Below are 24,572 nucleotides of genomic sequence, written 5' to 3' on the forward strand. Positions count from 1 at the left end.
AAAAATGAATTCATTAATTTTGTTGACGATACTGCAGCTAGCCAATCTGCCCTGCTCCTCATCGACCACCTTCTTGTCCTGCATTCAGCTTTGTGGAGCTGTTGCTTTCCTGTTGGCCCTCAGAGAGGAGAAGCTAAGAAGAAGGGAAGCTAAATAGCCTCCCGGCAGGGAGCCCTAGCCTCCGGAAGAGGCCCAAGGGAAGGTCAGGCTCCCCGTCTCTCTTTCCCGACCCTCCCCAGCCTCATCTCTCCCTCCAAGGACCTTCCCAGGGCAATCGCCCACCACCCGACTTGCAAAAGAGGCTGAGCCGGGCCCATCGGGGGTGGGACGCTCGCTCGCTCGCTCGTCGCCGCCGGCCGGAGCTCACCTTCGCCCACCGAGGGATCCGGGCTGTCCTTGGGGGGTGCAGCGCCCGTTCTCCAGGGCCCGCCCCGTCTCCCTCTCTGGCAGGCTGTTTGGCTCCGGGTTCTCGCTCCTCTGCCTGCCCTTCGGGTCCACGGGGGGTGGCGGTCGGTGGCGTTCTCAGCGCTGCCCACCTCCGCCTCTCCATTGGGCACCGGGTGCGCAGGGCTGCCGCTGCTGGCGCTGCTGTTGGGGGCCTGCGGGGGGCACCGGGGTGCAGAGGCCGTGCTTTTGGGGGCCTCGCTGCTTTCCATCTGAAAGAGAGACAGAAGCGGGGAGGGGAGGGGAGGTGTGGGTGTGTGAAACAGCACTCCTGGACTCCTTCGCACCTTCCAGGGAGCTAGGGAGACACCTCAGAGCAGGAGTGGGGAGTGGAGCGAAGGCCCTATAAAACCCAAGGGAAGGGATCCGAGGCAAGCAGCCAGGAGGAGGGAGCCCCAGAGGAATTGGGGGGGCGCGGGGCAGAGGGGTGGGGTGGTGCCTGCAGGGAGTGCTTGTTTGTTTAGTCATCAAGCCATGTCCGACTCTTCATGACCCCATGGACCAGAGCACACCACTGCCTCCCGGAGTTGGGTCAAATTCACGTTGGTAGCCTCCCTCGAGGGCCCTGTGACACTGGCAGGGAGTGCCAGGGCACCTTAAAGACCCAGGAACTGGATGAAAGGCCGAGCCTGGCGGAAAGAAGGACCGGCCCCTCCCCAGCAGGCCTGGAAGGAAATGCCAGCGGTGGCGAGGGCGAAGAACAAGGGCCGTGCCCGGGGTCGTGGCCAGGACCCTGCTGACCGGCTGCACTGGCCGACGACGTGTCACGGGTGGGCGCTGCTGTGGCTGGCGGATGGTCCTCTTTGACCAGCCATGGCTGGGATGACCTCCTCACGCACCACCCGGCACAAGAGGGACTGCACAAAAAGGGGTGCCTCATTCACGGGGGTGGGGAGCCGGGGGATGCTCCAGGGATGCTGGGTGTCACGAACCTCCCCGCCTGGTCACAATGACTTTCCGCAAGGGCCCACAGCTCTCCCGGCAAGCTCCGGCAAGAACCTGCGGGGATGAGGCGGACCCTCCGGAGAGCAGCCAGCCAGCGGCGGCACCTGGATGCGGGCAGCAAGCAAAGCTTCCTCCCAGGCCAGGAGAGAGGGGGAGCCTGCCCTCCCCAGGCAGCAACCTCTCGGCTCCCAAGGGGAGGGGGCCAGGAAGTCTCGGGGGGGGGCACAGCCCCTCCCCGCCAGCAGAAAGAGCCCTCCAAGCCAGCAGGCGCAAGGAGCCCCCCCCCCGGTGCTCACCGGCTTTCGGGCTTTCGCACGCTCCTGTTGCCTTCCTTCCTCCGCCACCTTTTGCTTCCTGCCTATAAATGTGCTTTCTGTGAATATCAACGTGGGCCTTGACGGGTTAATCATCTGCCATTTGGCGCTCGCTCGCGGAGGCTTTGCTCTGAGCCAGGCGCCAAACGGGATTCCATTTTGATGGAGTTTTCCGGCTTTTCTGCCATTCTCTCAGCGGCCCTAAGTGCCCGGGAAAAGTCTTCTTTGGTTTTTCCCCCTGAATGTTAATACAAAATGATTTAACCCTGAAATTGATAGGACAAGGGCTCTGTCTGGATAAACTGCATGGCCACTTCCTGGCCTGCCAGTAACAACAACAACAACAACACATCATTGTTAACAACAGGAAACACAACGAACGACCTGCTCCTCCATCAGGAAGCTAAGAAAGGCAACCTCCCCGGTCCGTTTTGAGTCACTCCTCGAACTAGCCGGGTCGGCACCCGTCACGCCACCCTGACCGTGGCCAGTCGACTCCCCTTCGGTCGGCCAAAAGGGGTTGGTCAGAGGAAAAAACGCAGAAGGAAGGGGGACTGGAAGCAAGGCAGCCAAGGAGCCCCCCAAACCACACTTCGGCCACAAATTGGTTCGACAGCCCTGCCCAAGCCGCCCCCCCCACCCTCCCTCCACTTGCCGGTCCGGCTCACTCTGGCCCACCTCGCAAGGTGGTTCCCAGGATTGCAGGGGTAACCTAAGATGTCCCCACTTAAAACGGTGCCCGATCAAAGCCGAGCTCATGTTACACGGCAGGGGTGCTGATGGAGGAAGTCTCTGAGACAGGATCCCGTCCCGAGAGGGGAGGCTCCTGCACCCTCGCCCCTGACACCTCCCGGGCTGGCCCGGCCAGACCTCTGAAGGCGTCCTGCCTGCTCCAGCCACTTTCCTCTTGGGTTTGCCCTCTAGCCCCGGGCGGCTCATGACCTTTCCACTGCAGAGCAGGGGGGGGGCGGAGGACAGGCCAGGCCATGGGGAGAGCTAGCCGCTTGGCACCGGCCCCCTCCTGCCCACCTTCAGGCAAACGGGGAAGGGAGGTCCTGGCCAAGCAGGTGGCGGTTTGTGTGTGTGTGTGTGTGTGTGTGTGTGTGTGTGTGTGTGTGTGTGTGTGTGTGTGTGTGTGTGTGTGTGTGTGTGTGTGTGTGTGTTCCTCCTCCTCTTCCTCCAGCATATCAGGAAAGGGGCCCTCCTGCCACAGGAGCTTCAGCCCATGAAGACACCCCCCCCCCAAGGGAGACAGACGTCGTCCACTGGGAACCCCCCAAAGCACATTGGAAAGTGACTGTTTCGGAAAAGCTATCCATGTTTGTCTCGGCCCTGTTCTCTCGTCTCCAGAGGCAACCCTGAATCCTGATTCTATCTTCCAGAGCGTTAAGGACACCTCCTAGTTTTATGCCATCTGGGAACGCGATGAGCATCCTTTCAAGAAGGTGCGCCCCCTTGGAACTGATTACAGTGGATCATGAACGCCAGCTCAGGGGCAGGACCCCGTGGCGTCCGGCTTGCCCCTTCCTCTCATCAGGAGGTCAAGGAACATGTCCAACCAGCCACAAAGCCACATTCAGAGCTGCCTCCTCCAGTCCCCATCTCGGCAAACACATCACAAGGTCGAAGGCCTCTGGGAAATCGAGGCCGGCTACATCCACGGCATTCCCCTCGTCTACAAAGCCTGTGACTCTCTTTCCAAGGTTTGTCTGCACCATCCAGGGCTGCTCAAAGTAATCACAGCATCTTCCCCCCCCCCCCAATGCCTACAGATCAATGGTGATCAGTTTGAGAACCTTCCCTGGCATCCATAGCAAGCTGAGGGGCTGGTGTTTGCCCAGATCCTCTATCATCCTTCCCCACACACACACACACACTTTTTTTTAAAAGGACGGGAGTGTCTCTCCACGTCGTCCAGGCTTTTCTGGGACCTCCCCTGTCCTTCAAGGATTCTCAAAAGTTTCACACCCTGAGAATCCATCCTTAACATCCTGGGATTTTCGGCTCTTCTGGTCTTCCACCCTTGAATTCTTGTCAGGCAGCCAAAGTGTTCCCGGGACATTTCATTACCTGTCCTGGCCAGCAGCTCCCTCTCTTGCTCCTTTTCCCCATTTGCATTAGGTTGAGCACTGGTTTTTTTGCAAAGGGGGGGGGGAATCGTTTCCCACATGCCTGGGAAAGCCTCTCTGTCTTTCTGGGGGCTCCCATGATCTCTCAGCCGGCTGGGTGGTGATTTTTGGAAGAAAACAGAAGCAACGTTAGGAGCCCGCCCAGCAGTCCTGCCTTCTCTCGGTCACCCACTCACATCCCGCCATCTTCTTCACACAGCGAACCAGCCACCTCCTTCTTCTTCCTCTTGAGCACTACAGAACCCCCAACCCCTTGTGTTATTTTTAACCTCTCTGTCAAGTCCGAGTTCCTTCTGAGCTTTCGCCCTCCCTTTCTTCTTCCCACGACGCTTGCCCCTTTTCCACCTCTGCTCGGGCAGCCGGCCTGTTTTTCTTTTCAAGATGTCACCTGTGGTTTCCTGACGCCTCCTCCTGCTTTTGTCCTCGTAGGGAGGGTTGGTGACGGTGCCTCCAGCACCCCACTTTAAAGAGACCCCCATTCACTTTCTCTCCTGAGTATTTCTGACCGTGGGATCCCCTCCAGGATTTCCACCAGCTGACAGAAATCAAAGCCAGTCCGGAGTGGATTCCGCCATCTCATGCCCGTGCGGCAGGAAGCGGGGCTCTGGAAGGACGCATGAGTAGCGCATAAGCTCACTGGGAATGACATGTGACATCATGTGCCTCTGAAGCAAGTTTGATTCCAAGGAGCCAGCAGAGGGGAAGGACGGACTGGGTGCCGCTCAGCAGCTGGGGGTGGGTTTTTTTCCCCCTTCCTTAACCCCCTCCCCCTTTTCCCCCCTCTTTACATTAACATTATCGTAATCTGAGAAAAAAGGCAGCAGGGCCACGATAGAGCTGGCTTCCTGAGCAGCCCCAGGGATTGTTTTTAGCACGCCTGGTAGTAAAAGCCCTTCTCTCTTCCTAGTAGCTCACATGACATCTCAGGAGGCTGGAGGTGACCCACGGCAAGGGAGTTTAGACTCTTACCCACTTACACTATCTCACACACACACACACACACACACACACACACACACACACAGAGAGAGAGAGAGAGAGAGAGAGCACACCACATGTAATATTTATCCGCCAGCCGAAACCCTTTCGGGGAGAGCTACGAGGTTCCTGATTCTGTGGCTTCAGAAAACCAGGGGAGAGGTCAGAAATTTAGAAGTGGGAAAAGCACAGACTGCCTGGAACTTGGCAGGCCAGAGCAGGCTCAAACCCCCCACCACCACCACCACCCCCATCGCAATCCATCAGCATAAAACCTTCTGGTTCCAAGACAGCCCCAGACCCACTGCAGACTTTAAAAGTATGCCTCCTCTCCACCTCTCCCCCCCCCGCGCGCACACACACCTCCACAGCAGCCTTCAAGCCCATCCGTAGGGCAGGGCAGCTCTGTCTCATGCTGTCCACCAACTGCAAGTGGCCACCGCCTGCCCCCCTGCAACACCTCTCAGGACCATCTGACCCCTAAGAACAGCTTTCCAGGCAGGGTGCACCAATCCTGGCTGGGCACATGGGCCTCAAGGGTGTAAATGCAGCCCCAGAAAGGTTTCAGCATCCTGCTCTGTGCAGCTGTGCAGGGACGTCCCAGCCGTCTGGTGCTGAGCCTTCCCCCCCCCCCCCAAAGCTCTGCTGATGGGGAGGGAGCAGAGGGAACACTGGCTTTCCTGGAAGCTACAGCTTCCAGGGTCTTCCCTGGTCCTAGTTCTTCAGAGGTCCCTCCAGCCCTCACCCGGGACCAGGCGAAGGAGCCACAAGAGGGTCAAGGAAGGGCAGGATGTCCGGAACAAGAGAGCAGCAGGATTTTCTCTGGCAGAGAAAGGGAATCGGGGAAGGTCGAGAGGCAGGGTGGCATGCAGCGCACGTAGCCAAAGCAGCTTATCCCCTCCCGCAGAAAGCAGGCCTCCTGCCACCCTCCTCACGGTGGCAGCCGTGGCAGAAGGGCGGCTGGGTTTCCGGGGCTGCCCTGCTCATTCGCTCACCTGCTGGCCTGCCTCAAAACCCTGTTGGCTCAGCCTTTCCTGGAGAGTGCTAGCCGAGCCATCCTTTGCAAAGAGCAATTCCCACTCTCTCTATAGGGTCACACACACACGCACACACACACACACACACCAGGAAGATTCAGAAACGATGCTCAGTGCAAAAGCTGCAAAGCTACTCCCCGGGCCTGCCTGGACCCCCTTGGCCTTGATCTCTGGTCCACTTCCAGGAGCTGCTGACCCAGCTCATGCCAATCTTTCAGGCCCTTGACGCCTTGGGCCCTGCTAGTACAACACTGGGGCCACAGCCGAGACCCTCTCCTCTCCAGAGATGCTGCCAGAGGCAAACTGGGTTGCTTGGTGCCAGTGCTGGCTGGATACCTGTGTGACTTTGTTATCCGGCTGTGGGGCCAGAGGTTGGGACTTCGATTCCACCACGATGCATCTCCTGTGAGCTTTGGGCAAGCTGCACGGTAGTCCCAGGGCACCCCCCCCCCCAGAAGAAGAGAAGGGGGGAAACACTTCCGTGTCTTCTCTCTCTGGAAAAGGCTGAACAGGGTCACCATAAATCTGAAAAGACTTGACAGCACAGGATGATAATGATGACGATTAGCGTCAGCAGACTGTCTGTCAGGATCTGGAAGGCCTTGGGGGTCAAGGTGGGAGGGAATTCCTCCTACCCCCTAAAAGGAGCAAAGGCCCAGCAAGAGTCAGAGCCCTCTCCCCCCCCCCACAGACACAGGGAGAGGGGGAGGCCCCTCGGCCTTTCTCAGGCTGGGAAGGAAAGCGGGATCCAGCAAGATCGCTTCCCCCCCCCTTCGCAGAGTGGAGGGTGGAATGCTACCCTTCTTCTAAACTCAGGGGAACTGCCCCCTCCCTCCGACCATCGCCTTCTGGAGACACTCGGGACCCTGCAGAGGTCCCAGGCGAGCTGTCCTCCTGTTCGGGCCCTCACCTTTCTCTACCTGTCCTGTCCAGGAGCCGGCCGTGTCAGTCACCCGGGCGCAGGCGCCTGCTGGCCGGACCCCTCGGTGCTTCAATTGCTTCTTGACCACCCCAGATGCAAGAAGGGGGCTTTTTGAAGAGGGGAAGCTGCGTGGAGGCCAGAGGCCGACTCAGGCCCCCACAGCAAACTGTGGGTCCTCGTCCTTCGCACTCCCGGTTGTTTCTGGTGACAAAGTGGGGCCAGGCAGGGCTGGCGACCCACCCCTGCATCCCCCTACCTATGAGCGAAGCCTGCTTCCTGGGATCCCCTGAGGCCAGCCCCTGGAGCACGCAAGAGGGTTTGGGGAGCTGGCCAAGCAGCTGCAACCATCCCTCTCCTCCCTCCACCCCGCCCACCCCATGCCTTTGGCAGCACAGAGAGAGAGAGAGAGAGAGAGAGAGAGAGAGAGAGAGAGAGAGAGAGAGAGAGAGAGAGAGAGATCAGCTTGGCTGCCCTCCATCTTTCTTCCCCAGCCTTGCAACCACCTTGCTTCCCTCTCTCTCTCTCTGTCCAGGGGCACTGCCAGCTCTCTGCCTGCCTGCCCTGATCCAGTTTCAGGAAGCAGCCAGCAGCACCCAGCGGTGGCAGCCCTCCTCCTCCTCCTCCTCCTCCTCCTCCTCCTCCTCCGTTGTGCTCCTCCGGCAGGTGGCCGAGGGCCAGCTCTCCTCCCTTGCCCTGGCAGCAGGCAGGCATCCGAGATCAGGTTGCAGCTGCATCAGGCAGGAAGGGAAAGGAAGGGAAGGGAAGGGGGAGGGTGGCAGCGGCAGGGGGGGCAGGGTGTGTGCTGTTCCCACGGCCCAGGTCCGCTGGACCAAGCTGCCAGCTGGGAAACAAACCTGCACGGACCCTGGGCCTCTACCAAGAAGATGGAAAAGGCAGGCAGGGAGCACGGCGAAGGGAGAGGGAAGCTCCAGCGGAACAAGAGAGCACCGGGAAGGAAGGAAGGAAGGGAGGGAGGGGAGGGGAGGAAGGAAGGAAGGAAGGAAGGAAGGAAGGAAGGAAGGAAGGAAGGAAGGAAGGAAGGAAGGAAGGGAGGGAGGGAGGGAGGGGAGGAAGGAAGGGAGGGAGGGGAGGAAGGAAGGAAGGAAGGAAGGAAGGAAGGAAGGAAGGAAGGAAGGAAGGAAGGAAGGAAGGAAGGAAGGAAGGAAGGAAGGGAGGGAGGGAGGGAGGGGAGGAAGGAAGGAAGGAAGGAAGGAAGGAAGGAAGGAAGGAAGGAAGGAAGGAAGGAAGGAAGGAAGGAAGGAAGGAAGGAAGGAAGGAAGGAAGGAAGGGAGGGAGGGAGGGGAGGAAGGAAGGGAGGGAGGGGAGGAAGGAAGGAAGGAAGGAAGGAAGGAAGGAAGGAAGGGAGGGAGGGAGGGGAGGGGAGGAAGGAAGGAAGGAAGGAAGGAAGGAAGGAAGGAAGGAAGGAAGGAAGGAAGGAAGGAAGGAAGGAAGGAAGGAAGGAAGGGAGGGAGGGAGGGAGGGAGGGGAGGAAGGAAGGAAGGAAAGAAGGAAGGAAGGAAAGAAGGAAGGAAGGAAGGAAGGAAGGAAGGAAGGAAAGAAGGAAGGCGTGCACACACACACACACACACACACACACACACACACACACACACACACACACACACACACACACACACACACACACACACACACACGTACGTGCCAGAGAGAGAGAGAGAGAAACACCAACCCCCTCCGGACAGAGAGGGAGAGTCTGCAGCCACCGGTTTGGTCACCAGGAAGGGGGCCCTCTTCTCTTCCAGGGAGCACCTCCGGCCTTCCCATGGAAAGGGGAGGTTGGGCTCCTCTGCTTGGCTCGCCTGCGGTCCTTTGCTCTTCCAGCATCTGGATGCGACTCAGTAGGGAAGGGAAAAGCTGGGGGGGGCGGAGGGAGGAGTGAAAGAGACCCCAAGTCTGGCTAAAGGAAGAAAGCAATAGTGGAGGGGAGGGAGCCAGCTCGGCCACATGAGAATCTCTCTCTCTCTCTGGTTGTTGTGGGTTTTTCGGGCTCTTTGGCTCTTTGTTCTGAAGGTTGTTCTTGCTAACGTTTCGCCCGTCTCTCTGTGGCCATGGGCATCTTCAGAGGACAGCACTCTGTGTTCTGGGGGCACGGAGTGGAAGGGAAAAGAGTGCTGTCCTCTGAAGATGCCCATGGCCACAGAGAGACGGGCGAAACGTTAGCAAGAACAACCTTCAGAACACGGACAAGGAGCTCAAAAAACCCGGAACAACCATTAGATCCCGGCTGTGAAAGCCTTCACGAATACAGTCTCTCTCTCTCTCTCTCTCTCTCTCTCTCTCAATCTCACACACACACACACAATCACAAGCAATACGGTACAAACAAGGAATGGACCCGACCGACCCCCCCCCGGTCCCCAGGACCTCATTACGACCTTCTAAGGCCAACCAGTCACTTTGCCGGTATGGGCCATCCAGCTGCTTCCGACTCCTGTCCAGGAAGTTTCTAGGGCAAAACCCCGTCACTGACAGCCCTGCTCAGGGGCTCACGCATCACTCCTAGGCCACGGCTTCTTTTAGGGAATGAATCCATCTCGCATCTGCTCTTCCTCTTTTCCTGCTGCCTTCAACGTTTCCCAGCATCCCGGCCTTTCCCAGCAACTCCTGCCTTCTCACGAGGTGCCCAAAGAAGGGCAGCCTCCGTTTAATTCCCTGCCTCCTAGCAGAGAAAGAGGTGGATGGCACTAAACACGAAAGTTGCTGTTCTGGTCAAGAGACGCTAGATCCTATTTTTATTTTGGACAATCTGAGCCTAAAATACACAATCCGGAAAGCCTCTTCGCCGCTGCCCATAAAGGAAAGCCACAGACAGTTCTTCAGGTCGGTTTTAGCCAGAGTTCTTCCGGTGCGACATGGAGCCGAAGGGCGACGGAGGGCACGGTGAAGGCGCAAGCAGTTTCGCTCTTTGGCACAAATGTCTGTGCATCGGCTGCAAAAGCAGGCCCGTCCCGGGTCTCATGCAAAGGGACTGCCCGCTTGGGGAGGGGACCCCCCCCTTTGCGCCTGCTGACCCCGCAGGGGCAGCCATTTGCAGCAGGAGACGGCCTGTTTCCAAGACCGGGTTTGCAAAGCACTGCCAAGCGAGGGCCAAAAAAGAGCAGAGGGGAAGTCGGGGCTGTGAGGGGAGGGGTCCTGAGAGTGGCTGTGCCAGGAGAGGGTGGGGTGGGGAGCGTCTGCTGCCCAACTGCCCCACCCCCATCACTGCAATCCCCTTCTGTCCAGCATCTGTACTGTCATCCATCACCGCGTGTACTCTCTTCCCCCCCCCCGCCCGCCCGCCAGCGAGAAGGACTGGCCCCTCCGAAGCCCCGATGGAACCCGGACCGGAACGCCAGGCGCGCTTCTTCAACCACCCCTCCATCCGAGGGAAGCACCAAAGGCGCCTCCAAAGCCCGGCCCACCCCAAAGGACCCCTGGACAAAATGGGCTCACGTGGCCAGAGGGAAGGGGGGGCACCTGCTCTCCCAGCCTTTCCTAGGTGACAACTGGGAGAGCCGTGGGCCTGACCGTGGCAGGCGTGTACACACACGCACGCACGCATGCACACACAGAGAGAGAGAGAGTTTCTTGGCAGCCTGTGGCAGAGCTTGCTTCTACTCACCACCGGCTGCTTGCGTTTCCTCCCCGGCCGCCCTGCTTTCCTCACAGCTATTCCTGGATCGGGCTTCTCGTCTTTGTTCCGGTTCTCATCAGGTTCCTCTTCACCCTGTGGTCCAGCGAGAAGTGCAGGACCGGGGGGGGGGGGGGAGAGACAAAAGGGGGGATTTCAGCTTGGTGGGGAGCAGCCCTGACCTGATCGAGGACACATGCGCCCCAGGAGACCCCCCCCTCACCTGGACAGGGAGAAAACCCACCTCCAGAAAGAGTGAAGAGGAAAACGGTGTGTGTGTGTGTGTGTGTGTGTGTGTGTGTGTGTGTGTGTGTGTGTGTGTGTGTGTGTGTGTGTGTGCGCGCGCGCGCGCGCTCTGAAAGGAAGGCCACGCTCCTCCACCCGCAGGGCTTCTCGCCTTGCACCCCTCCAGAGGGTCCAGAGAGCCTGGGAAGGGACCCCCGCCCTCTGGGGCTCTTTGGCCCAGCGCTCTTTGGCCCACCCACCGCGGAGACCTGCAAAACGAGGCCTGGTGTAGAGAAAGCCCGATCCCCCTTCTGCCCCACAAGGGGAATCGGGCGTGCCTCCCTCTCCTCTACCCAGGGGGTCACGTCTCCTCCTGGAGGGGTTGCTCCACATCCCTCATCACTCTGGCTGCCCCTTTCTGCCCCTTCTTCAGCTCGACAATATCTTCTCTGAGGGGCTGAGACAGGAATCTGCTAGCCCCACACAGATCCCTGTCTCATAGAATCTGATAGCCTCACAGATCCCTGTCTCATGCACACACACACACAACCCCACACACACCCGATGCCATTCCTTGCCCAGGAAGCCCCGGCAGGGCGCCTGCCTCTTCCATGGGCCCTGTACCAGCGCCTGCCCCGAGCTCTCCACCACCACCTCGCGCTCCACTTCTTGGTCCATCACTGCCAGCTGGGACCCATCAGCGCTCAGGCCATTCAAGATTTTGCTTGTGTGCGTGTGTTTTTTTTTTTGTTTGCCAAATCTCCAACACTTCACACCTGTCTACATTGAACTTCCATTTCCCTACTGCTTCCCCCCCCCCCCCGCAGTTCAGAAACATCCCTTTGAGGAACCCCTATTGTTTTAACTGCACCTAATTTGGCGCCATGACCCAACCCTACCTGCTTCACATTCGCCTCTTAAGGGCTGAGCACATCTCTGGATCTCCTGCCGCAGCCGTTTTCAAAGGGCGAAAGAAACATAGCCCTGGGGAACTCAAATGGTGCCAATCAAAAAGACAAGATGAGGAAGCAAGCGGAGGTAGGAAAACACAGGGCCACGACCCGCATGACTCTGGTGTCAAGACAACTCTCGGGTCACCTTTGTTTACCCCATGTGCTATTTCCAAACACTGAAAACCACTTGGAGGGCAGGGTGGGGGTGGAAGCATCAAGGTTCCTCGGGCAGAGAATGCGAAGGACCTTAACAAACAAGAAACCCTAGAATTTCTTGGCACCCTCTGCTAGAGAAACACTCACATGTCAAGATTTGAAATTTTGTTTGTAAGAATATTAAAAGAATTCCTTCTTTTAATAGGTATTTAATCTTTAATATTGGGGAAAGGTATTTAAAAAGCATTGAAAACAAAAATGTGTGCAAAATGCGGCTAGAAAAGGATTCACTATAGTCAATGCAACACATTTCTCAAGTGTACCGAAACCAATAACCAGCTCCGGCTGAGCAAGGTCAATGTACTTAGTATAAATAATCCTAGCAGTTGAATGAATCTTTTGGTTAAGATGGTTGTTGTGGGTTTTCGGGCTCTTTGGCCGTGTCCTAACGTTTTGCCATTCTCTGTGGCTGGCATCTTCAGAGGACAGGAGTCAGAACTCTGTCTGTGCTCTGGTGCAGTCTCTTTGGATAGTTGAATATTTAGAGCTGTGGGATCACCTTTTGTCCTTTTCAGGAGATGGGTGATTGTGGTGTTTTCTACTTTCCAAGAATGTATTTTGGTTACGATTTGTAAATATAGAGATAGAGTAGGCATTACTGATGGCTGGCATTTCTTGCAGTTTCAGTGCTTTTGTATTTCAATGTTGTTTAGTCGTTTAGTCGTGTCTGACTCTTCGTGACCCCATGGACCAGAGCATGCCAGACTCTGGTGTGGGAATTTCAATACCCAGATTTCATAAGAATGTAGGTTCTTATAAGAACATACGTTTTTCAATTTGTGATACTACAAGACTATGATTGTATCAGGTCTGCAAAATTATTAGTCTTGTGATACTACAAGACTATGATTGCATCAGGTCTGCAAAATTATTAGTCAAAACAAAATTTGTTATCCATATAATGACAGCATGCTGGATTGCAGATCACACGCTGTCAAGAGTTATAATATAGACAACACAACAATTTTGAAAAGCATTATTGGATGTTTAAGCATTTGGGCTTACAAGACTTACAAATAAGATCTGTTCGTAGTTAGAAGAAAAAGGCAAAAAGTTTAAAAAGTTATAAACATGTGTAGACACACAATCAATGGGGCACTCAGCATATCACCATAACTCCACACTGCTTTGGGCACCAGACAGCAAAGAACAACAATCAACATGGATTCTCCTCCATAGAAATTAATTAGTATGGCAATGCACAATATATATACATTATTTGTGTGTGTTCTTCATTATTAGAGGCTAAGAATGTCATTTTCTTTAACATATTTTTTATTTTTAAGAACTTTGGTATCTTCTCATTTTAACAATTTTGATATTTTTCTGTGTATTTAAAATAACGCGTTTAAAGCTTTTAAAGGCTCTTAAAGTTATCCATTGACCAAACTCTGGGAGGCAAAAGAAGACAGGAGGGCCTGGCATGCTCTGGTCCATGAGGTTACGAAGAGTTGGACATGACTTAATGACTAAACAACAACAAAAGTTATCCAATATGTTATAGAGCTGTACTCTTTTGACTTACTAAGGTATACTAGGCTCTTCAATTTTTAGAATGCAACTTAAACTATTACTTTTCATGTTGTACTTTTGATCCTACAATGGATTCAGACTTACACATGTGCGTAAAACTTAAATTTTATACAGTATTTGAATGTCTGCAACCTCTCACAGTTGTAAGACTTTTGGATAGCCGTCACACTTGTAACTTTTCCTACATTCCAAGACTGTATTTTAAAGGATATGTGCCTGCAGTTTTCTTCATAGCTGTAAGACTTTTGGATTTTACAACTCTGAAGTACTGTAGTTTTGTGCATTTGAATATTGTCCTTTTAATAATAAACAAACAAATAAAAGCAATGTAGAATTCCAAGGCACAGATTTATCGCAAGCGTGAAAAGATTTGTACAGTACTTTGATACTCAGATGGAATTCTGATATGATTGTCAGAGATTGTTGGGGTTCATTCTGGAATTAACCCTTTATTGAGATAAATGCCAGTCGTCACAAACACAGGCTTCTGATATTTCCCCAGGGGCTCTATCAAGGTTTGTAGGATTCGGGGGGGGGGGAGTGCGTGTGTGTGTGAACTATCAGTTTCCTGATCTGACACACGGTTCAAGTGAGAGCAAGTGGCTCTACCTGGGTAGCACTTTGGCTGCTTTAATGGCTTTTTGACAAAAGCAGAATAGAGAAGCAGAAGCGGAAAATCCTGATGCCCGTCGGAGCCCCAGCAAAAAGTCCCAGGAATGAGAGGGGGTTTGTCTAAACCCCATTTAGACAAACGCCAGCCAGCCAGCGGGGCCTCCCTCCTTCTTTGGACTTTCCTCATGGCCGTTCCCTCTATCTGAAAAAGCCACCCACCCACCCACCTTGTTATCTCGGTTCTCCTAAATTGGCTCTTCATGTTTGCTTTGGGTTTCTTCTAAAGGGACAGAAATTCTACTTCCTGATTTTCGTCCTTGGAACCAGTTGTTTTTATTTTTGTAGACTCGTTTTTGCTGTTTCAGATGTTTAAAGACCGTATTATTCCAACACGCGTTCTTTAGGTCACTGCTTTTAAGATTTGCTGAGTTTGCTTTATTCATTGTTTTAGCCACACAAAACCTGATATTTTTGTTATTTTATTGGCAGAGTGATTTTTGTTAGCTGCCCACTTGCAAAGAAAGACTGGCCATAAATGCTGAAATAAATAAAAATGAAATATTGGCGTAATGTACCTTACTACAGTTCTAACATGATCATTTAAATGTATCATTAGTCTACTGCATAAACCCACTAGGGCTAAAGGGAATGTCAAAATATTTTGATAAATAGCATTTTGCAATGTGCTATAACAAAAAAGGAAATTTAAAAATCCTTGTTTAACTGCTCCAGCTGTAAAGAGGAAATCAGTGATTCATCCGAACAGGAAGCCACTAATTATAGGAGCAGACACTTTTTTAAAGGAGAGGGGGAAGGAGGAAACCACTAATAAATGCCACAGTAGTGGCAAAAAGCCTCAGCTGCCCTCGGCCAGCTGGACTAAAAACAACAACACAACACAACACAAAAACCCGCACTTCGGTCTTAGGAAAGATGATCGGACTGCACAGAAAACATGGCCATGGAGTGTCTATATCAGCCAGATCTTCTCCATCCTTCAGGGCGCTGGACACAAAGAACTAAATCCAGCAGTTATTCCCAACTGGAGCAGGCACACCAGGGGAATGGACGGGGATGACGTCGGTGCCGACCTGCCAAAGCTGTGCTCATTTAATGGCTCTCCCCGAGCTCAGCCTAACAGCTGGATGTAGCCCTAGTGGTGCTGTGTGCAGCTGCCAGCCTTCACTCAGCTGATTTCCCCAGGATGTCCACGTGGGATCATCGTGCCGGGAAAAGTCCACAGGCTCAGTCAGGGAGCTGCATTTCCAAAAAAGTAACTTCTCCCCTCCTCTGTCAGGCCCTGCCATCCCCATCGCGGCGATTCAGCATTTCCTTTCACAGGAAAGATGCGGGAAGGTCGTGTTCTGCAGCCTTAGAGGGTGGGATCTGAAGGGATCTGGGTTTAAATGAAAGCGAAGGAGATTTAGAGTAAACATGGAAGAAGGATTTCCTGCCGGGAAGAGAGCTGTCCATCTTGTGGGGGCCGAGGATCTCCTTCGCAGGAGGTTTTTAAGGGGAAACTGGACAGTCCCTGACAGGGAGGCCTTTTACACTCCCGCAAGGGGAAGCAGATGGATCTCACGAACCCGTGAGAACCTCCTCCGGATAATTTCATAACATTAATGTTATAATTATTTTATAACATTAATGTGATCATTTAAAAAAAAAAAAAAACAAAGCTTCTGAAACATATTCCAATATAGTGGTGGCCTGAATTTACCCCACTTATAATGACACTTCTTGTTTTATTGTCGTCCTGGCATTCTCTCTCTCTCTCTCTCTCTCTCTCTCTCTCTCTCTCTCTCTCTCTCTCTCTCTCTCACACACACACACACACACACACACACACACACACACACACACACACACACACACACACACACACGAGCACTATCGCAAAAAGGTGTTCTCTTTCGTTCTGAAACATGTATAGGCCGTAAAGCCTTTTGATGCTCCTCATAAATGTCCCTTAAGGAGCAAGAGGGGCCATAAAATGGAACCTGGCACAAGGGTGATCCGGAGCGCGTGCAAAGGCACGCGCTGAAGCTCCACTAACCATGTTCCAAGGGCAGGGGAAGGAATCACAGCACCCAAAGGCCAGCATTTTTCAGGATAGGGTCCCACAAGCTAAACGGGCTGGTGCACACCCTTCTTTCGACCTTCCAAAACTCTGCCAGGATAAGCCCTGCTTGCCGTCTTCTCCAACCGGCTTTTCTTCTCGATCCCTCAAAGCCTGAGACCGAACCGTTGGACCTGCTTGGAGAATTTCGGGCGCACCTTCCCTGAAAAGGAGCCTGCTTTGCTGAGCCAACCCCGTCTCCATCATCTCCATCTCTCGCTCTCTCCTTCAAAAGGGCCCAAACCACCTCTTGGAACGGCTCTATTTTCTACTCCAGAAATCCCTGGGAATCCAGCAGAGGGAAAGCCATCAAAGCAAGCCAAGGAAGGAGCCGGGAGGAGGCACCTCCCGGCCGGCCGTTCGGTGCCAAGGAAGCGTGCAAGGTGCTGCACAGAACCGGTAAGTGACACAGGCATCGCGGAACACATACAACGTCGAGTCCTCCTGGGCTGCCCAAAAGCACAGCCGGTGCCCCACAACCGGGCTGGCCCTTCGGGGGCTGCTCCCCTCTCTCTGCCACCAACCGTCCCCCAAAGGGCACATCAGGAGAAATCAATGGCGCCAGAAGCCCAGAAGGACACCCTCGCCCGCACGCACGGCGGAGAGGCTGCCTGTTGCAATCTTGGCACGAGTTCCCGGACACAGGCAAGGGCAGAGACTCGCCCCATATTGTTTTTAGAGGGTTACCCTAAAACCCTTCAGGCTGGCAGGTTTTTAAAGCTGGGCAACTCGTCAGCCTTAAGGAATTCAAGGAAGCAAAGGGCATCCTCCTTCAGCGGAGGCACGCAGGCAGGCGGATGCTGTCACCTCCGCCCCTTCCCCATCAACCCTCCTCCCTTGTCTTCTGCTCCCCCGCCCTTCCCAGGGTCTCCCTGGGGTCTCAGCGCCCCTGTTCAAAGCAGGAGGACGGCTCTCCCGGACCTCGGCCTCCAGCCCAGAGCCTGTGTCCTCCACATTTCCAGGCACCTGGAGCCCTGGAAGGCCATTTGGGTCAGGTTCTCGTGGCTTGCTGGCCCTCCTCCCGCAGGATCTGGTCCATAGCATCTTCTGCAAAACAGCCGCCCCCCCCACACACACACACACACACTCTGGGAGGGTTCGGGCGACGGGCAAAAGCTCAGGTTTCGTTCCGGCTTCTTTCTTTTTTAATCTTTCTGCCTGGTTTTATGAGCTACTGCTGCCCTGCCCTGCTCATAAACCCCTTTATTGCTATATTTTAATTACGTTCCGATGTCCACTATGTCTTACTGCTGGAACCGTGCATACCACCCTGGAAATGATTCTGCTGATAAGAGTGGGATAAGAATCCACGGCATCAACACAGCAGTGGCTGCCCGCCCTTCGGAGAGCGCAGCCACCTCCCTTTCTCTCCCCCCCCACCACCACCGCCACAAGGTGTGGTGGCCCAGGGTGTGGGGCTGGCCCCAAGGCAGGCAGAGTGAGAGGCTCGCCCCCCCCCGCGGCCTTCCCTCTTCCAGACGAGGTCCAGACTGGACCTTCTAGCCATGGGGTCGCAGAGGTCTGCCTGTTCCTGGGCTCAGACACTCCCTCCCCCTCACCACCAGTCCCCACCCCCTCCCGGATCAGAGACTTTCTTTGGGGGGGGGACTTCCCCTGTCCACAGCCTCCACCCCACTCATCCGCTCCTGCTTTGCCTGCCACCCCCCCCCCTCTTGCCAGCTGCAGGCAGCCATGATGTGGGACAAACAGCAGGGAGGGCTCTGGGGAGGAGCCCCCCACCCCAACCCACCAAGAAAATTTTTTGTCCTTTGGGCAGGCAGGCCTTCGTATTTTAATTTATTTAACCTATATGCCGCCCACTCTACCCAAAAGTCTCTGGGCGGCTTACAACAATTAAACTACAATAAAAATATTTCGGTGTCATGGCTTCACAACGGCCACACGCCTGCGGATCCTGGCAGACCTTTCTGCGTCCAGGCTGAGCATCCGCCGTAACTCCTGACTTGACCCAGGATTTGTATCCGGGGCCTGGGCAGCCCCTTGGGTTGCTTCAGCTCAGTCCTCCTGGACCTTTTCCCCTGGGGGGGGGGCTTTTTTGCCTTGGAGAAGGATGCTCTCTGCCGGCTTCTGCCTTCTTCCTCCAGCGTCTCCCCATCGTTTGCCTCAGGAGAACGTGCCCTCATAAAGGAGCGCACTCTTTCCCCTCCAGGCTTCTCCCAGGTCGCCTACCAAGACCATCAACGTCTCCCTTCTTGACCATGAATTTGTAGCCCTTTCCCAAGCTCGATTTTCCAGCCCTTCAGTCTGTAAGTTGTATCCCTCAGAGGTCTATAGGCCACCAGGTCCACGAATCACACACGCATCCCTCAGAGAACCGTGTTCGCCGACTATTCCGGTGGCATTGACGGGATACGGAGCAGCCTATAGACGGGAGGTGGTGTACCATCCACGGCGGGGACCCTCCCCTCGCTCCCCTCTTGAGGCCCGACCTTCCCCGCAGCCCGTGGATGCGCTAGAGATCTCTAGCCTCTAAATCCGGAGAGGTGACTTTAGGGATCTGTTTGTTTATTTATTTATCTAAAATATTTTTATCCCACCTTTCTCTTTGAAGGGACGCAAGGCACTTTGGGTCCTTTTCAAGGAGAAAGGCGAGATAAAAAAAATATTTTAAATAAATAAAACAGAATGACCAGAGCCTTCCAGTCAGCAGTGGCCATGCTGACTGGGGTGGGGGATCTCAGGCTGGGGGGGGGGAGGAGGCTGTGGTCAAGCACAGGGGACCTTTCCAAGTTCAGCCTCTTTCCTGGCAGGTCCGGCCGGTAGCTGCTTTCGCTGACCGACCCTCATTGCCCTTTAGTCTCCCAAACGGTACAGAATCTAGCTTGGGGTGTGTGTATCGTTCATGCAAGAAAGGCTCACAACCAACACAATGAAAGCACATCTTCAGAACAGGGAAGGCCATCATGTTCCCATGGAAAACTGACCCCGGGCCTCTTCAGAAGAAGCTGCCCCCACCACTGGAAAGCAACGGGCCATGGGCCATGGGATAAGGCAACCGGCGGCCTTTGGCCATGCATAATGCAGGTGGACCCAGCAGAAACACAAAACCCTGTCTAGAGTGTCCCCCGAGGAAGGGAGGGCGATGCAGGAGAGGGAAAGAAGGCTCTGGAGGTGGGTCCCAGCAACCGCAAGCGGAGATGACAAGCAGAGGCTGGATCCAGCAGCCAGACCCCTCCTGATCCTGTTCCTCTGCCTCCCAGCTGCCAGGCCCGGGTGTTGCCACGGAAAACACAATTCCACGGAAAACAAGAAACAAGGCAGAAAAGGTGGCAGAATCCGAAGGAGCACCAAGCGCAACCCACGGCTGAGCCTTGATGGGCAGTCGCCCGACCTCCGCCTGAAAGCCTTCACGGAAGGAGAGTTCCCCCCTCCCCCCCGACCTGCTGAGGAAACCCACCCCACCTCTTGCTCTTCTGCCAGGTTCTTCCTAAGGCTCATTTCTCGCAATGACTTTGGGTGCCATTTTGGAAAATGAACCCACCCACCCTCGGATGCCCGCCAGCCCTTTGCGCCTTTGTAGGTCAAAACCAGCACCTTGGACCGAAGCGAGGCTGCTGGGGTGCTCGCCCACACTCTGTGCCCTCCTGATGGAAGCCCGTTCACCCCGTTTGCAAGAGTTGGGGGTCCCAATCCCCTTCCAAGGCCAGCCTCGTGTGGAGCAAGACGCAGGGGCCCAAACCAGAAGAGAGTCAGCCGGACCGCCCTTTGCCCTCCGTTTCCTTCCTCGGGACAGGAGCAGCCGCCATGCTCACCACACCTTGTAGACGTACTCCTGGCCACAGGGCAGCTTAGGAACCGGGGGGGAATGGGAAACGACGCATGGGCAGGCCCCAGGCACACGGATCACCTCTTGAGGGAGGAACACCCCTGCCAGAACCAGCTGTCTACCTCTGACAAAGAACAGCCCAGGACGACGCCTCGCTTTCTCCACCCACTTCCGGTCCGCACGGCCATCTCCTTGGCACTACTGGAGGGAAAACAATGGGGGCCGGGCATCCTTCGCATACTGAGGAGAGCCAGCCTCCAGCGGCCCCCAGCAGCTGTTGAGTAGCCCAGGGGCCAAAACCCCACCCGTTCAGGGCCAAGCCACTTGTCTTTGGGAGGGGGACGCAGGCAAAGAGTGCCACAGGACCCTGCCATCACGGCCACCACCCCGACCTTGTCTCATGTTGGCCAGACAGCCAAGGGGAAGGCCAGCGTGAGTGCTACCAAATGCTACCAAGATGCCCAGCAGAACTAGGCAGAATGAGTCCTTTGCACTCCCATTCCGGCATACGTCATCTGCAGAAGCAACCCAAGCTGATCCTGTCCCGAAGCCCTCAAGATTTTAATAGGCTCTTATTAAAATGGTGCTGGCTGATTATTTGTTTCCAAGACCCTAAGAGTTGTGGAAACCGGGGGGGGGGGGGGGCAGCTAAGCATCAGCCAGAGCTCAGAAACAACACCTTTGATTCAATGCCTTTATGCTGAAATCAGTACTTTCGTGCCTCGACAAGAGTCCAACCTTAGGAAAAGAACTTTTTTTTTAAATGAAATTTTTTAAAAAAACACTGAAATGCCACTTTGTACATTTTATTCTTTAGAAGCAAGAGGCTTAGTTTTCTGCTGGATGATTAGTTCCACAGTACTGCTGGCTCTCTGTTTTATTGTTCTGATGCTTAATAGCTGGGGCAATACTGCAGCTGTAGCAGTGGTCAACTTTTATATCTGCATCTTGCCCTGGAATCTATTTTCAGACGAAGGACTATCCAGAAAATTGCCAAAATGAAACATCAACTACAGTTATGCCTGAAAAAGCTCTCCAAAAGAACCCACGCAGACCTAAACACACACACACACACACACACACACACACACACACACACACACACACACACACACACACACACAAACATACACACAAAAACACAGAGAGAGAGAGAGAGAAAAAATATCCTGCCAGCTTCAGCTGCGTTCCCCAGGGCTTCCTGCCTGCCTTCCAGCATCCTCTCCAGCCAAGGGGCTTACTTGTCCATCTCCTAAGGAAAGCCACAGCTAGCTACTACCACCGTGAGCAACCGTGGGTGGCCAGAGCAGCGGACAGTCCCCAGAGGGGCTCACAGCATGCCAGGCGCTGGCTGCCAGCCTGTCTAAAACACCAGAACCTTGGGCTCTTTGCAGAAAGACTCATCCCTGCCCACTTCCCTCCGGAGAGGGGCTCTGGGGCTCTGCCCCTTCCACAGCTCCCCCCCCCCCGCAGTGCTGCCTTCCGGCCGCATCACGGGCACAGAACAAGCCTTTGGGCGCCGTGCCTGCAAGAGACCTTCCTGCAGGCCAACCAGCTCCCACACGCACCACTTAAAAACCCTTTCTCGTTCTCGCCGCCAGATAACAACAGCCGGGTCTGGCCCACACGGCCGGCCATGGAGACACCCGGCCTCCCCACTTTGCTCAGATTCAGACCCTGCCCGGCGGCCTCTCCCACGGCACCGAGCCACCCTAACAACGCTGGAGAAACACGGGCTATGGATCAGACCCGAAGCCTCTGCACTCCAGTGTTTTACTCCCTCGGCGGCCAACCAGGACCCGCTGGGATTCGGCCCGCAGGAATGGCCAGGTGGCCAAAGCCGGTTCTGCCCACACTCCCCAGAGAGAGAGAGAGGGAGAGGGAGGGAGGGAGGGAGACCGTTGTCTCTGGTGAGGGGCCGGAAGGTGCATGCAGGCTTCCATGCAGGAGTGGCTGCTCTTCCCTCCCTTCTCCCTGACTCTCCCCAAGCCTCTTCCTAAAGCCCTCCACAACGGCAGCCAACACGGCACCTTGTGGCAGTGAGTCCCACAGGGTAGCTAGCTGTGAATGGTGAGAAGGAGGACTTCTCTTCCGGGTAGCTCTCCGGACCTGGAAGAGCCCCAGCGCCTCCTGCCTTCCTGAGCCCCCGCCTGCCACTGCCACCACCCTGCAGCAAAGGGTGGTGGTGCAAAACCCCACGCCAGGCACCTCACCCTCGCAAGCCATCCATTCCTCTCCTGGGGGGGGCAGGGGGGAGGGAACACAGCAAGGAGATCCGCACCTGTGCGAAGGGCCCCAGCCCTGCTTACCTTGTGAGCGTCAGCTGCCTCCCGGTCTGCAGAGGCGCTGCTGCTGTCGATCATGGGCCCATTGGAGGGCATGGTGGGGGGCGCAGGGAAGGGTCGGCGGCTCTCGGCTTTCGATCCAAAGGTTCCTAGCCTGGCCCCCAAACGGAGAAGGGAACAGGAGAGGGGCCCACGGCAACTTTTGGGGCTGTCCTTCTGCTGGAATTCCTCTCCTGGAGCCCTCCCTTCCTGCCAAGAGGAGAGAGAAGAGAATTGGGGGGGGGGGGGAAGAGAGAGTGTGGCTGAGACTCACAAGCCATGCACGCCCACCTGGAGGAGGGCCACTGCACAGAGCCGATGGGGGGGGGCGGGCAGGGGGCTCTTCCCTACCTGGGGAAATCATTAACACGCCCTAGCCTTGACTCAGCCAATGAGCCTGGCCCCAGTGCCGCAGCCCCTCTGGTGGCGGCTACCACGGTGGTTGTCCCAGCACCCCACCAGAAGAAGGCCCCTCCCTTCCCCACCCGGCCCCCCTCCCGAGCTCCCCTCCTTTCCCCCCCCATCCTCACCACCAGTGCAACCCCCTCCCTGCGCTAGAGCCCTGAAGCGCCTGTTGCTGCAGAGAAACCTGGCAAGAGGCGGGATGTGGCCCGGTCCGGCCCTTGGGGGTGGGGGTGGGGGGGCACAGACCCTGCTTTAGGGAAGCTGACACACGGGGGGGGGGTTATGGGGAGAAGAGGGGCAAGAGGGCAGCCCCCCATGCCTCAACCTATCTGGAGAGGGGCTCACCCCCACCGCCAGGAGCTCTGCTCCCCACTGTCAGCGAAGCCCACCAGCGAGGCCAGCAGGAGAGACTGGGCCGCCCCTGGAGGGGGCTCCGGAGCAGCCCTCCAGCCGGGGGGGGGGCTGAGGTGCTTTGGCTGGATGGGCGGAAGGAGGGGGCCTGGCCTTAAGGCCACGAGCTTGCCACCCCCGGCTCCCCAGCAGCCCAAGAGGCACCTGGCTAGTGGCCGGGGGGGGGGGTGGCCACTGCGGGAGAGGCAGGGGCTTGTTGCTCTGAGCCCGACCCTCCTCCTCGGAGCCTCCCAGCGCTTACCCCTCTCCCCCCACCCACCCATTCCCCAACAGCTCTGCAGGAACACAACGATGGCAACTGGTGATCAGCAGATATTTTCAAGTTCCTAAAGCTAATGAATCCAGACTCGGCACAAAATATAGGGCATAACATTGATATGGATCAATGGCTGAAAATATGGCAAAATAATATAAAGCTTACAAGATCGGTGAACTTTAAAGAGAATATATATAAGATGTTTTATAGATGGCACATGACCCCAGAAAAATTGTCAAAGATGTATACAGATGTATCAAATAAGTGTTGGAAATGTGAATCACAAGTGGGAAGCTATTATCATATGTGGTGGTCATGTGGAGTAGCGAAACAATATTGGAAAAGAGTACATGTAATGTTGGAACAAATATTGCTCTGTAAAGTGCCATTAACCCCAGAACTGTTTTTATTGAGTATGATACCTGAAAATATAGATAAGTCAAAGAATTATATAGTTATATACATAGTTACGGCAGCTAGAATTTTATATGCTAAAAATTGGAAAAGATCAACGGTACCGAAACAAGAAGATCTTATTGAAAAGATACGGGAAATAGCCGAAATGGATATTTTATCAGAAGTTATGAAGGACTATCCCTTGCAAAAGGCAACAGAAAGATGGGATCTATTTAACAAGTGGACAGAATCAACAGGCAGCTTGTGAACAGTACATATTGAAAGGAGAACTGAATCTAGAAGGCAGAAAAGAGTAAATAGAATAATTTAAAATCTTGATATGGCAATAGGTACAGAATGGATGAAAGTATGTTATTGTCTCCCCTCTTCCTCATCAATCCCAATTCCCTTTTCCTTTTTGTTATCCCTTATAAAAAATAAAAATACCAAAAAAAAAAAAAAAAGAATCCAGACTCGGTTAGCCATCTTCATCCTGTGGAGAAGGCAGGGGAAATGGGTAGGCAGGGCTAAGCTCTCTGGCCGCTATAAGGGTGCTTCTTGTTTTCTTAGATGCTTCCTGTGCAGAGCCTAAAAGAGAAAGACTACCAGACCCATCATCTCTTGCCACTTCCACAAAGCTTATTGCCACCGACTCGTTTCCGCTGTCTTCTCCAAAGGGCAAAAAATGGCTACCAGAGCCTGAAGTCAAGAATTAACCTCTGTTCGGATTTTGATTTCTTGACTAACACCCCTGGAAGTCTGGCTGGGCAAAGTCCCACAAGCGGCTTCAAGGGCTTAAGGTCCCCGACGTCCTAAAGTCCCGGCCCTTCGTCACCAGCACCCACCAATGCGGCCTGAGTCCTGGCCGGCCAACCAAGCAAAACAAAAAACAACCAAACACCACCCTGCCTGGGAAAGGTGCCAGGCGGACCCTG

General features: G+C 54.8%; 1 protein-coding gene across 1 annotated transcript in view; it reads right to left on the reverse strand.

Moving 5' to 3' along the window:
• The window catches only part of DNMT3A (DNA methyltransferase 3 alpha), a gene marked incomplete in the record, with an annotated part of 79,590 nt that overhangs the window by 42,822 nt on the left and 12,196 nt on the right, over window positions 1–24,572 (reverse strand). The window contains 3 exon segments of the mRNA XM_078381110.1: window positions 512–656; window positions 10,392–10,496; window positions 22,155–22,379. Coding sequence (XP_078237236.1) covers window positions 512–656; window positions 10,392–10,496; window positions 22,155–22,226 — 322 coding nt within the window.

The sequence above is a fragment of the Pogona vitticeps genome, chromosome 1, assembly GCF_051106095.1.
Source record: "Pogona vitticeps strain Pit_001003342236 chromosome 1, PviZW2.1, whole genome shotgun sequence".
Taxonomy (NCBI): domain Eukaryota; kingdom Metazoa; phylum Chordata; class Lepidosauria; order Squamata; family Agamidae; genus Pogona; species Pogona vitticeps.